This window comes from Motacilla alba, chromosome 4 (assembly GCF_015832195.1).
Source record: "Motacilla alba alba isolate MOTALB_02 chromosome 4, Motacilla_alba_V1.0_pri, whole genome shotgun sequence".
In the NCBI taxonomy this organism is placed as follows: Eukaryota; Metazoa; Chordata; class Aves; order Passeriformes; family Motacillidae; genus Motacilla; species Motacilla alba.
In genome coordinates this window covers 46,173,002-46,185,147 of record NC_052019.1, presented here as the reverse complement: position 1 = coordinate 46,185,147, position 12,146 = coordinate 46,173,002, and the positions used below count along the sequence as shown (strand labels likewise).

The 12,146-nt window shown below is 43.3% G+C and overlaps 1 protein-coding gene across 4 annotated transcripts in view; it reads right to left on the bottom strand.

Moving 5' to 3' along the window:
* COL25A1 (collagen type XXV alpha 1 chain) overlaps positions 1–11,719 on the bottom strand; it is a 298,274-nt gene extending 286,555 nt beyond the window's left edge. For 2 of the 4 annotated variants that reach the window (XM_038136317.1, XM_038136318.1), the window contains exons 1-2: positions 10,792–11,719; positions 10,152–10,221 (exon numbers count right to left, since the gene is read on the bottom strand). In XM_038136317.1, the coding sequence (XP_037992245.1) occupies positions 10,152–10,221; positions 10,792–11,184 (463 nt within the window). In that variant the 5' untranslated portion in view covers positions 11,185–11,719. The remainder of the gene's footprint in view (positions 1–10,151; positions 10,222–10,791) is intronic. The other 2 variants (XM_038136316.1, XM_038136321.1) reach the window with 1 other exon arrangement.
* Between the last annotated feature and the right edge of the window lie 427 nt (positions 11,720–12,146).

Sequence of the window (12,146 nt, the reverse complement as noted above, 5' to 3'; positions counted from 1 at the left end):
TAGGACATGGCTGAGCATGGAATTCAAACTAAGGAATTACAAAGAGCTGTCCTAAAGTGAAATCCACAATGGTCAGACTTAAATACTAAGCTCTCTTATGATTAGTCTCCGTACATTAAAGAAATACAGTGCACTTACATGCTTGCTGCATTGGAAAAACACTTCATCTTCACACAGAGAAACCTTTCCAGATGTCTACAAACATGGCTGTCATCATTACAAAGACACCAACTCTAAGTGTTATTGACAATGGCTCTCCAAGCACCTGTTCATTTGAAATTGACGCCATGCCACTTCATTTTTCAGTCTCTCTGATTCATCATTATTCAGCGTGCCTACTCCCTGGAACCACTTGGGAAACATATTCAAGATGATCCTCACTGAACAGAGATGGCTTCATAAACACACATAGATAGTACAGCACACATCATGAGCCATTTCTGTGATAACATTGCATTTTTAAGTGCCAACTAAAGCCATTTCCTGAGCAGCTTATTATTAGTTGACACAAACAAATGCCAAGCATCCACCAGGACAGAGAACAAATAAAAGCTGAGCTCAAGCTCACCACTGCCATAAAGATCACCTTAACAATGACCCCACTTTGGTCTTCACTTGAGTCTCTGCACACAGCACATTTCCTGCTACAATGACCAAAGTAGTAACCAGAGAGTATTTTTACTGAGAAGGCTATTCTGTCTGAAAGGTGAAGGGAATGAAATAAACAGTACATTAATCACCTCTATGTCAAGCTGAAATGATAGCTCTCAACATGTGTCTCCCTTCAACTGGCAGTAACCTGCAGATCAGCAGTGGCACTGAAAACATCGAAGGAGCATTTGATAAAAAGCACCAGAAGAGCTGACAGTACAGAGACTCTCTAGCCAACACCAGACAGTATTTGTCACAGCAATGCCACTGGGCATCATCTGGATGTAAGCTCTGTGACTGGAGAAGAAAATATTAATACACAGGCTATGGAGTTTATCCTCTTAATCCCCTGTGACCATACCCCTATGCTCAGGTATCAAGGCTTCCTCTAAGATCAAGGGAATCTGAACAGGAGCTTACTCAGAGACTAAGGGAACAGGGTGGGGAGGAAGAGGAGAAGTGCCTTCAAGCAGCTGGTTCTCATATTCTTAAGAGATTATTGGAGGTTCCAGCTGAAGGAAATACCTCCTCAACTTAAGAGGTATACACTTTGACTTTCAGCACTGCAGTCCTCTGTGAGGACCCTACCATCATCCAGCTGAGGCACTGATACATAAGAAGCCACACATAATTTCCTAGCAACAAAACTAGTACTACCAGCACAAGAAAGATCTTGGTAGCCAGCTACGACCTTAACCATAAATATCTTTTTAGAGTGTTCAGTTAGTGTCCTTCAAGTTACAGGATGCTGTTCTGCTTTCAGATACACAAATCTGTCATTGCTGCAATGGCAGCCACACCTCTGATAAGATATTTTGGTCTCCAATTTTCAATATAATTTCCTGTGTTCAAAATTTCTTCTATGTTCCCCAAACACAGGCCTCACTCCTCCCCACACCCAATTTTATAAAGATCTTTTAAATAGCAGTTTTCCAGCACAATCTTAAGCACAGCATACTGAGAAAGAGACTATGCTCAAAGAAACCTAATTCATAATCTAAATTTTAACACATACTTGTTGTATGATTTTTTTTCTGTGCTTTTATATTCAGATAAGGAAAATTAAAATACTCCAATAGGAGGAAAATAAATGGGGGAGGAGGTATTCTTAAGATGGCATAAACTGCAAAAATAGTAGAATAGCAAAGGTCTTAAAACTACAGTTTTAAGTCTTACTTTCTACAGTCTTTCTTCCATTATATTTACAGCTTTTACTTTACAGCCCCTGACTCCTAAGAGTTCTAAAACTATTTAAAAGGGTAAAAAGTGCCAAGTTCATGAACTTCTTGTTAAAGAACAAACCAAACAAAAACAAAAAGAAAAGGAGACAAGGAAAACACTCGGCTCTCACAAATCTTTGCTGATCAGAGGAAGCACATCCCAAGTATCAAGACACTGAAGCTATACCCAGCACAAGCCTGTTATTTTAGCCAGCAGAAACCAGTGCTGGTTTTATGCAGGTTTTCCTTGCTAAGGTGAGCTGTGCTGTACACTGTGGCACCATGACTTAGCAAGCAGCCCACCCCACTGTGTGTCCAAGATAGGACAGAGTGTGCCAAACTACCAACACCATCATACTGCTAAATACACACACTGGTATAAAGTCCTGTGTACTGCATTAAAAGGAGGACCAAGGGTCAAAGAGAAAAGATCATTTGACACCCTTCTCCTCAATACAGAACATACCAAATGTGATCTTAATTAATATATAAAACAGTAACACACCACAACACCTTAGCACCTAAAAAAATTCACAAATCATTCAAAGTCTTCTAATATACTTACCCAATATATTAATTACAAGATTAGATTAATGCATAACCAAACTAAAATAATTCTAATGGCTAACTAACCTAAACTGAACCAAAGGCACTTCATCTATGACCTCACGAAATAAAATCTATACTTTCTTTATATTTGTCAACTGCCCGACAAATTTTAAGACAGTGCAGGGTAAAATATTATTGCTTAAAATGTGCATTGCTTCTTGGTTGAGCATGTCTAAGCAGAAGTCACTGAAATAACTGTACTAATTTTCAAAGATTCTAAAATAGAAAGTAATATCCCAGTTTTATCATCTCTTTTATTACACTCTTTCTTCATTCCATTTATTGTTTTTTCACATTATTGTTTCAAATGGCTGTCTTGCTATCTTTGGTAATTATAAGAACATATATTTCTGTCTAGCAAAAAAATTTAGATAGCTGTGTAGTAACTTCACAATTCTTCAAAGAGCTTAAAAGGCATCATTTTCATCTGTTCCAAAGCTTTCCCAGCATAAGAAGAAATGTTACATGCAGACATGCATGCAAAATTCACAATTACAGGTAAATGCCTCCTTCTATAAACATACATCTGCCCAGATAAACAAGAAACAATTTTAGTACAACTCCAACCCCGCTAAAAAAAACAACAAGGGAGGTGCAGGTACAATAAGTTTTATAATGTACATCACAGACAAGACTGTCTTCTAACGTATTTTGGAGATACGTTAGAAGGAGAGCACAATGATCAGGTTTTCTTCATCAACGGATCAGATGGGACAAGTGGTATGCTTCACAAATGAGGAAATTGTAGTCTGCCTGCTAAAAACTAAGTAATCTATGGAAATATTTCAATAGTAGATTATTTTAGCTAAGGCACACCTATGCACTAGCAATTTCTTGCACTATATGTTCACCTATTTACAGAGCAGAACTTATTTTTAGTTAAGGAGACTGTTTACATGAGGCTGCAGCACTTACAGAATTAAGGCTGATCAAACAACTTGTTGAGTCATGAATGACTCCACACTTGAGTTGTGAACCACCTGGAAGGAAACACTTGACAATGATGGCCTAAATACATTTCCTTCAGAGGCCAGTAGCACGCATCAGATGATCTCCTGGAGTATCAACCTGACCAGCACTTCTAAAGTTGCTCAAATCTACAGAGGCAAAAAAAAAAAAAAAAAAAAAAAAAAGGCAGTATTTACATGAAAGGGATATAAAAAACTTGCACTTTCAAGTTGGACACTCTGTTCTGAAAATTTGTCCTGACATTTATTTTGATTAAGCTCTTACAAACAGCTGGTTCTGCTTAACTTAATCTCATTAAAAGTCCCAAGCAGACAAATTCAAGCAGGCCCTGTTCTTCTGTAAGTCTAACCTGTAAAAACATGAGAGTCCACAAGTTTCCAAACAACGAGCCTTCAGCATCGTGTTCACTGGTGTGTGTGCGTATCTTCTAACTGCAAGAGAAGCGTTTCTCTCAGCCTGTGTTATTCTACGGCTTCTTGTTTGTAGTTTTAAGTAAGCAGACAGATTTCCTTTATTTGTGGCTGACTTAGGAAATCAACAGAAATGATGAAGGGGAAAGGTGCTCTGTGTCAACCACCCCTCTCAGAAGAGACTGCAGCTAGCAACATGACTCAAGGTCGTCTGCATAAAAGCATGATGGATGATTTCACTAGGTTGGTAACTTGAACACATTCATTATATTATTCTATTTGGTAACCTAAAAGGCGCTATAAAAACAGCTTCTGTCAGTCATGCTGTTTTCAGATTTAGCTGGTTTTTTACTGTGCTAAGTATAGACAAAACAGGCAGGTAAGCTGCTGCCAGTAAATTTAGAAGGGAGTGAGAAAGAAGATGAGTGCTGGAACGCAGGTTTATCAGTGCTGTTTTGGCAGTACATTTCCAAGAACCTTTTCACTAACCTTTAAGGAAAGGGACAGGGGGTAATTACAGTTAAACAGAACTCAGTTATACAAGCTTTAGAGACCCTTTAAGGAAACAGAGGCATATATTTCCCAATTTAAGAAAGACAACAAGAAAAAGAAAAACCAAAACCCAACCACCACAGATATTACAAGCATAATTCCAGAAATGGGCTTAACAGCCATTTTTCCCACTGCAACACTCACAGTATTTGAAGTGCTTTGACACCTCAGCAGTTTGAGATGGACCAGTGCCACAAACAAGGAAGTATAAGAACACATTTAAGAATATATATATGTAATATATAATATTATCCTCATACATTATAAGAGCAATTGGTGCGGATAAACAAGCCTTTCTTCTAACATGCCTAGTTTGACATAACTCCACAAGTCTGAATTTATTCAACTCAAGTAATAGAAAAACCTTTTGTTAATAACACTTTTGCAGTCAAATCAACCTTTGCTACAGCACTGCTGAGATCAATAATATTACAAAGGAGAGAAATCTGGTGCAGTCCACTGTCAGTCCTCTTCTGAACCACACTGTGCTTCATTCATCATGCTGCACACCCTACTTCCTTGCCCAGAGGGAAGGGAATTAAAAGGTCACCCCTTAGCCAATAAAATATATATTTAGCTATTTTGTGGGGAGGAAACAGTATCTTTAATCAGTCATTCAAAGACGACAGACTACCCAGAAGGTTGCATGCTGCTGCACATCAATAAGCATCTTGATCTAGGAAACTGAAATGAAAAATATCAAACCACTGAAGGTATGAAAGGGGGACTCAGAGACCTGTCAGAAAAATTACCAAATTAGAGCTGAGCACTGCATTCAGCAAATAGATGATACAGAGATGGCAGAAATAAGTAGTGCTGGGAGCTAGATTAAGACAGCACACTCTGAAATTTTCAGTAACAGGAAAAAAATCACTTTGGATACTTTTTATATCTATCTATATTTTCTCTTAGGTCCCGCTACTGATAAACACGTAAGTCAGCTCCTCTTTTCTTTCTTTACCTCTTCAGTCTTTCCAGGACTGCTTCACTGAAAGCATAATAAAAAATTAAAACAGTAATACCCTGCTGATACCTATTTCGTGATTCTTTTAATCCTGAAAATTGCTTTCTCCTCCATTCTTTCAGCCTCACTAATTGAAATGCTCCAGGGAACAGTCCTTGTGGAAATAAGAAAGAGCACCTAAACTGTACTTGCATTGCATGTCAAAACAAACATTAGATGCTTAAGACAACAAAAATAGCACCGGGACTCCGAGAAAATACACTGATTTTTGCTATCCATGCTGCTATCAAAATACTTATAGGAGATTCATCATCCCACTGAAGAACTGCAGCTCTAGAACACAGTTTTTGCACTGGAACTACTGTAACCAAGAAAAAGACCAATTGGTATTCTACATTCCCTCAAAAAAAACACCCTTGGCTTATGGCATTTCATCCTGAATGAACAGGTTTATACACATGCAACTACACTGAAACAAACCTGATGGCAGCAAATTGCATAGTGAAATTGGAGGCACTTCAAATGCCAAACCATAAAGCCCTCTAGGACTGGAACAGAGAATCAAGATGGTAGGGTTACAAAAACAGCACAAATAGCTGGCTAGGAAAGAATGACCAGAGTGTCTGTGGAAAGAGTTTGAAGCTACAGAAAGGGAAAGAGTCTGTGAAGGCCCTCAAGTCACAAGAGGAAGGAAAATGCTTATTTCCCATCAGGAAACATACAAGAGGAAGAACAAACAAAGAAATACTACTTGTGGCACAGAAGAAAAACAGAATCAAATTGCCAGTCAACTTTGACAAGTATCCAACACTAATGTTCTGGGGAAGAAAAAAAATCCCAAAACAAATCTCAAAACCTACAGACCCCATAACTTTATATGCAAGTTACAGTGGACATTCATTCACAGTGTGTTGCATCGCTATACAGTTAAAGACATCTCTTATGTAACTTATACTTTGTCAACACAGAACTTAAGAAATGTGTTCCTTTAAGGAATAAATTCACTATAAAGGTCTTCCTAAAAATAGAAGACAGAAAAAAAATGTAATGGCTTCCTAAAACTGGTCCCTGGTCAAAAAGGATGTACATAATCACCTGCCAGCCTTCCTGCTGAGAAAGTGTGAACTTCTTGTACTACTAGATTTGATTCCTACTCCTGTCAACATTATGTGACTCGAGGAGCAGGCTTTGAGGACCACCTACACAATGAGACATCATGGCACAGAACTGCAAGTGTCAGAACTCGACCCTTACAATACATAACGGATCAGATCACTAAAACATAAAAGCATATGTCCATTTTTGTTGAAGTCTACGGGTTTCGTTCACATGCGAATGACTTGGAGATGAGGGAAATCTGAAAGAATCTACCAAAAAAAAAAAATTCTTTAAATTCTATTGAATAAGGAGTATCCCTATGCTTTCTGTATGTGTTGCTCTTCCCACAACTGTGTAATTCTTGGCACTTAGGAAGAAGTACCCAGCATGGCGCTGGCCTGTTCCTCATAGGAGCTGATTGCGCTCCCACAGCCACTTAGAGGAAGATTTAGAAGTATGAAATAAGTACCTACACACCTACATTTTCTCTTCATCTTTTAAAGTAGGAAAACATCAACTTAGAATAAAAAATACATCTGGCAAATGAAAATTAATTTATTATGCTTAAAATTATTTCAGCCACTCAATTTGCCTCCCAGTCCTATGTGCAAAAGGCCAACTACCAGCAGTGACTGCAGCACCAGCTAAAAGCACAAGATTTACACTGGTACTCTTATTAGAGGTGAGGTAATTTAAGAGGAATGTCAGCAGAAATTTACTTTTCAAACTTTATTACTCTGCTTTAAGAAGAGAAAGAATGCCTGCTATTGTAATTTTTAAAATATTTACAATATCTTTGGTATCTGGTTTTAGTCGCACAGAGTAAAAACCAAAAGTCTAACATCACCCTACATCACATTTCTTTCATAAGAAAGCAGAACTAAAGAATAAGAAAAATCACATTTAGTGAAAAAAAAGTTTTTGAAGAGACATGTGATCACTCTTCAGACTAGATAAAATTCAAGCTGAATTAAAAGGAGCTACACATAGACTGCTCTGCAAGCTGTGAGCTTGTGAATATGGCTTCCATAGGTATCTGAGCCATTCAAACCCACTTTCCTTTGAATGTGCAGGTTCCAACCATAGAGAGGCAAAAGGGGATGAAAATCTCAAGCTAATCACATCTATGCCAGTTGCATAACTTTAATCCCGAACCAAAGGCCACATTCTCACCCTCCTGTCTGCAGATTGAACTTCCTTCTCTTCTTTTGGCAAAGAACAGTGTAACCTACTTTTAAATGATCTTTATTCCTCTTTAAAGAGAAGGATGATGGAAACTGTCCTGGTGGCCATTCAGCAGTGACCTTTTCTCACAGCATAGAGACATTTCAAAAATCACCCCTGTACCATGAAGGTCTTCCAAAGTCATCTCTAACAGACATGTATTTTATCATTACAGAAACACAGGAAAGAAATGAAGAAGTTGAGCAGAATACAGAAGCAAAAGGGAACCATGTGGGGAAAAAAGCAATGTGCCCTTTGGCTTTGCAAATAGCAGGCAAGAGAAAAACCACTGATGTACCATGATACTTTTCCTATTACACCAAACACCTTTTTGAACATAACTCTTTGTAATAGTGGCATTAAGAATTAAAACAAAAGCCATCCTATGCAGTCAAAAAAGGAGTTCTAACAGAGGGAACCAAATGAAGAAGCAACAATTTATTTGCTTTATCCCCTCCTGCTCTGCCTAATGCCTGCAGTTAGGAAGGCACTGTCCTCAGGTGGTGGTGCCACTCAGGCCCTGCTCCCTCAGACAAGGCTCCCAAGATGATTCCATTTTGAGGTAGACACCTGTCCACTGGCAACAAGCGTGAGAGCATCAACTGCAAAATGAGGCTACCACATGGCAACATCTTTCAGTCACTACAAAACTTGCTTCCAAATTGAAACAGCTACCAAGAGGTGAAAAGCTCCATATCATATTTCTAATCCCTCCTCTCTGCAACTTTCTTTTTTTTTTTTACTTTGTAATGATTCATGTAAGTTTTCCTAGTCTTATAAAACTTGTTCCCTCGAATATTTTCCCTAAATCGCTTTGACTCTCATGTAGCAAGGATTTTTACAATGCATGTGAGAAATACTCTGTTGTTTATAATCTATTTGAAAACGCATACTTAAGAAAAAAGGTCAGATAAAAATTGGTATAATGTGGAGCTCTAGTGGTAGTGAAGAAGTAAAGCAGCACATAACACCAACCATGAAAAAGTAGATATTGACCTTTAGTAGGAAAACAGTAAGTCAAAATATGATAACAGATGGATATAAACAAGGAAGAAAAAGAGAGAAAAAGCTTAGCATCAAATTAAACATAATTTCAGGCTCACAGAATGCATCACTGCAAACAACATGAGTAACTCTCTTTTCCACGCACAAACTTGCATCTTGTAATTCACTGCAGTTAAGCAACAGAAAAAATAAGATCAGTTTGCTTATGTTAGCCTTAAAGGAAAGAATATATATATATATATATATATATATATATATATATGTATATACTACAGCAGGAAACCAGTGTTTCTTACTAAAACTAACTGGGAGTTGAGTAATTCTATGCATTCTTTAAAAATAGTCCTAGTAACATATATTGCCCTTTTCATGATAGCCATGGCAACTCCAACACCAGCAAGTAAGTATTCTGTTCTCAGCTGTATCATCACAAAAATAGAGTACCAACCACTGTAGGCAGCTTTAACACTGAGATTCGGCAGTCCCTTCAAACTGATGAGTTTGGCAGGAATTGCATCCTAAACTAGGAAAGCTCCTTCCTTACTATCACACATCCTGCTGGCAAGCATAATCAGCTTAAGTCCTGTTGACAGTCGATAGTCCACCTGTAAAGGAGATGGTTTTTCAAACAGAGTGAGAGGATATACAAAGCATCCTCTGCATCTAGTGTGTCTCATCACAGAGGACGATGGAACTCCTACATCCCCCTGGGAAACACTGGCATTATTTTCTTAACTTCTGAGATGCTAGATGAACTTGGAGATACGTTAGAAGAAGTTTCTATAGCTAAAACAACACTGACTGTTACCAGACTATCTCAAAGGAGTACAAAGACCACAGAAACATTGCAGCGTGAATGTACAAACAACTGTGCAGTACTCGAAGGGCCCATTTCCAAAGTCAAGTGATATCCCTGCACAAACACACACAGCTTTGAACCTTCAGTAGGAAAAACCTGCAATTCCTTCCTAGGGAAACTGCTTTCCACCAAGACTACAGAAAAACAAGACTGTAAAAGGCTCATGTATATATTACTGCTAACTTGCAACAGACCCTCCACCTATTTCGATCCATGTTATAAATCATTCAACATTTTTGCTGGGGGCTTTTGCTCTACTTCCCAAGTCGAGTACACAGAGCCTTGATTCAGTACTACCCCATTTAAGACAGAATATATTTCATCTGCAAGAGTGGATCATTAACGTCTTCATAAGTGTTCTTGTTTGGCAACATCCAGCCTAATGAGTGGTTTTTATTAGCATTAATTCCAATCTACGGCCACAGCGACAACCAGTCATTCTGGGCTTTACATCTTTTGCACCCAAGGAACAGCTGTTGATTGAAGAGACATCCCTTGGACCTGATTTAGGTGTATTTCAAAAACATGGGATACCAAACAGCCCAGAGTTTCAAGCCTCCGAGAGGAGATCTCCAAGCTGCGTCTGTTACCTGGTGGGCAGTTGCACTCTGGAGCCGCTTCTCTCGCTACTCGTATTTTCGCCAAGTGCTCGTAGGATTTCTGGGGGCGAGAGAAGCAACATGAGGGCGGGCACTTGGCGAGCTCGCCCGCCCGCCACAGGCAGCACTCCCGACCGCGGCCGCGAACTGGAATTTACCGCTATGCCAGAGGCTGCGCAACCAGCGGCGGCTTCTTGCCTTGGACGCTGCCTAAGGGCGTCTCAGTGACCTCGCCACCCCCACACCAACAACGCCAAGCCCGACACCGGGGGTGTCTCCCAGCCCCACCGCAAGTGACCCCGCTCTTTCTGCCCGCTCCACACGCGCGGTGGGGAAGCGCAGGGCCGGCGGCAAGTTACAGATGAGGAAAGCGCCTCAGCAGCGGCGGCGCACGCAGGGCTCCCTCGCCATCCCCCATCCCGCCGCTCCAGCAGCCCGGGGCGCCGCCGGCCCGCTCCTTCCCCGGCCCCGCCGCCCCCTGGGGTTCCGGGCTCACTTTCCCGCTTCCACCTCCCACCCGAGCAGCTCGCCCCGGCCACCCTCCTCATGGCCTCGGCCGCCCCCGCCCCGAGCATCCCCCGTGCCCACCACACGCACACCGCACGGCAGCGGCCACCCCTGTCCCGCACACCTGGGCGAGAAGTCGCTCCACTTTCTCCTGCATCATCGCGTTCAGCTGCTCCAAGGAAAAGCCGGGCAGCGGCGGGAGCGGGGCGGCGGCAGAGAAGCCCCCTCGGGCGCCTTCGATGGCCGCGACCCTGGCCTGGAGGTCGCTGGTCCGCACCCCCAGGTAGACGCAGGAGGCCGCGGCCAGCGCCGAGAGGAGCGCGGCCAGCGCGGAGCCGACCGGCCCGGCCCGCCGCGGGCAGCGCTCCCCGCCGCAGCCGGGCTTCCCGAGGCCGGGCTTCCCGCTGCCGCCGGGCTTCCCGTTGCCATCCTGTCCTGCGGCTCCTCGGCTCTTCCCCAGCGTGCTCGCACACCCTTCAGCTGCGGCAGCTTTGATTTCCTTTCCTCCGCCCCCCATGGAGGCAATTAGTTTACAAACAACGATAACAAAAATAACAGCAACGAAGTAGGAGGAAATAAATAACCAAACGGCAAAACAATTATTTAAAAGAAGAAAAAAAAAAAAAAACACAAAAAACGCGGTAAGTAGAAGCGAAGCCCGCAGCCGGCTCACACACTTTGAAGGCGAAGCGGCGGCGCTCCGCAGCCCGCACCGCACCGCGCACCGCCGGCAGCGGGTCGCGACCCACCCCGCGGCAGAGGCGGCGGCGGGAGGCGGGGGCGACGAGCCACAAGCCAGCAAGCGGGGCTGGGTGCGAGGCGTGCCCCCGCGGCTTCCAGCCGCCCTTCGGAGGGAGCAGCGTGCTCTGCGAGCGCTTTGCCACTTGTCAGAGAGGTTTTCAGGCGCGGGGCGGGAAGCGCCCCCCCTCCGCCTCCCGCTCCCCTCCCCGCTGCCGCCGCCGGAGGACTTGTTGCTCCCGCTCCACCTGCCTGCCGGCGCCCAGCAGCCGCGCCGCGCCAGGCGGGGAAGCCCGCAGGCGGCAGGCAGCCCGCGCTGCCCCGCTGTCAGCCGCGGAGCCGCCGCCCCGCATCCCCGCCCTCATCGGCATAATTTATTCACCTAGGCGGAGGGGCGGCTTGCGGGCCGCGGGGGGCTCTCTTTGCATAATGCGTGCTCGGCGTGCAGGACACCAGACTCACAAATTAGGAGGGCGAGGGTCGCAGAGGCCTCGGGAGGGGCTCCCACGCCCGGTGGTGCCGAGAAGGGGGCTGCAAGGGGCGGCTGGCCGCGCCGGGGCAGCTCCGGAACACCGAGCAAATTTACGGCGGTTTATGGCTGGGCTGTCATGCCCACGGTGCGGGCATAAAGCACGGGAGTGCTCCGTTGTTCCGCTCTTTTTTTAGAGTGCTGAGGATAAACGTGTATAACTTACTGTCGCAGGCAGGCGACCCGAGGGCTCACTTCCAAAGAAGCAGCCT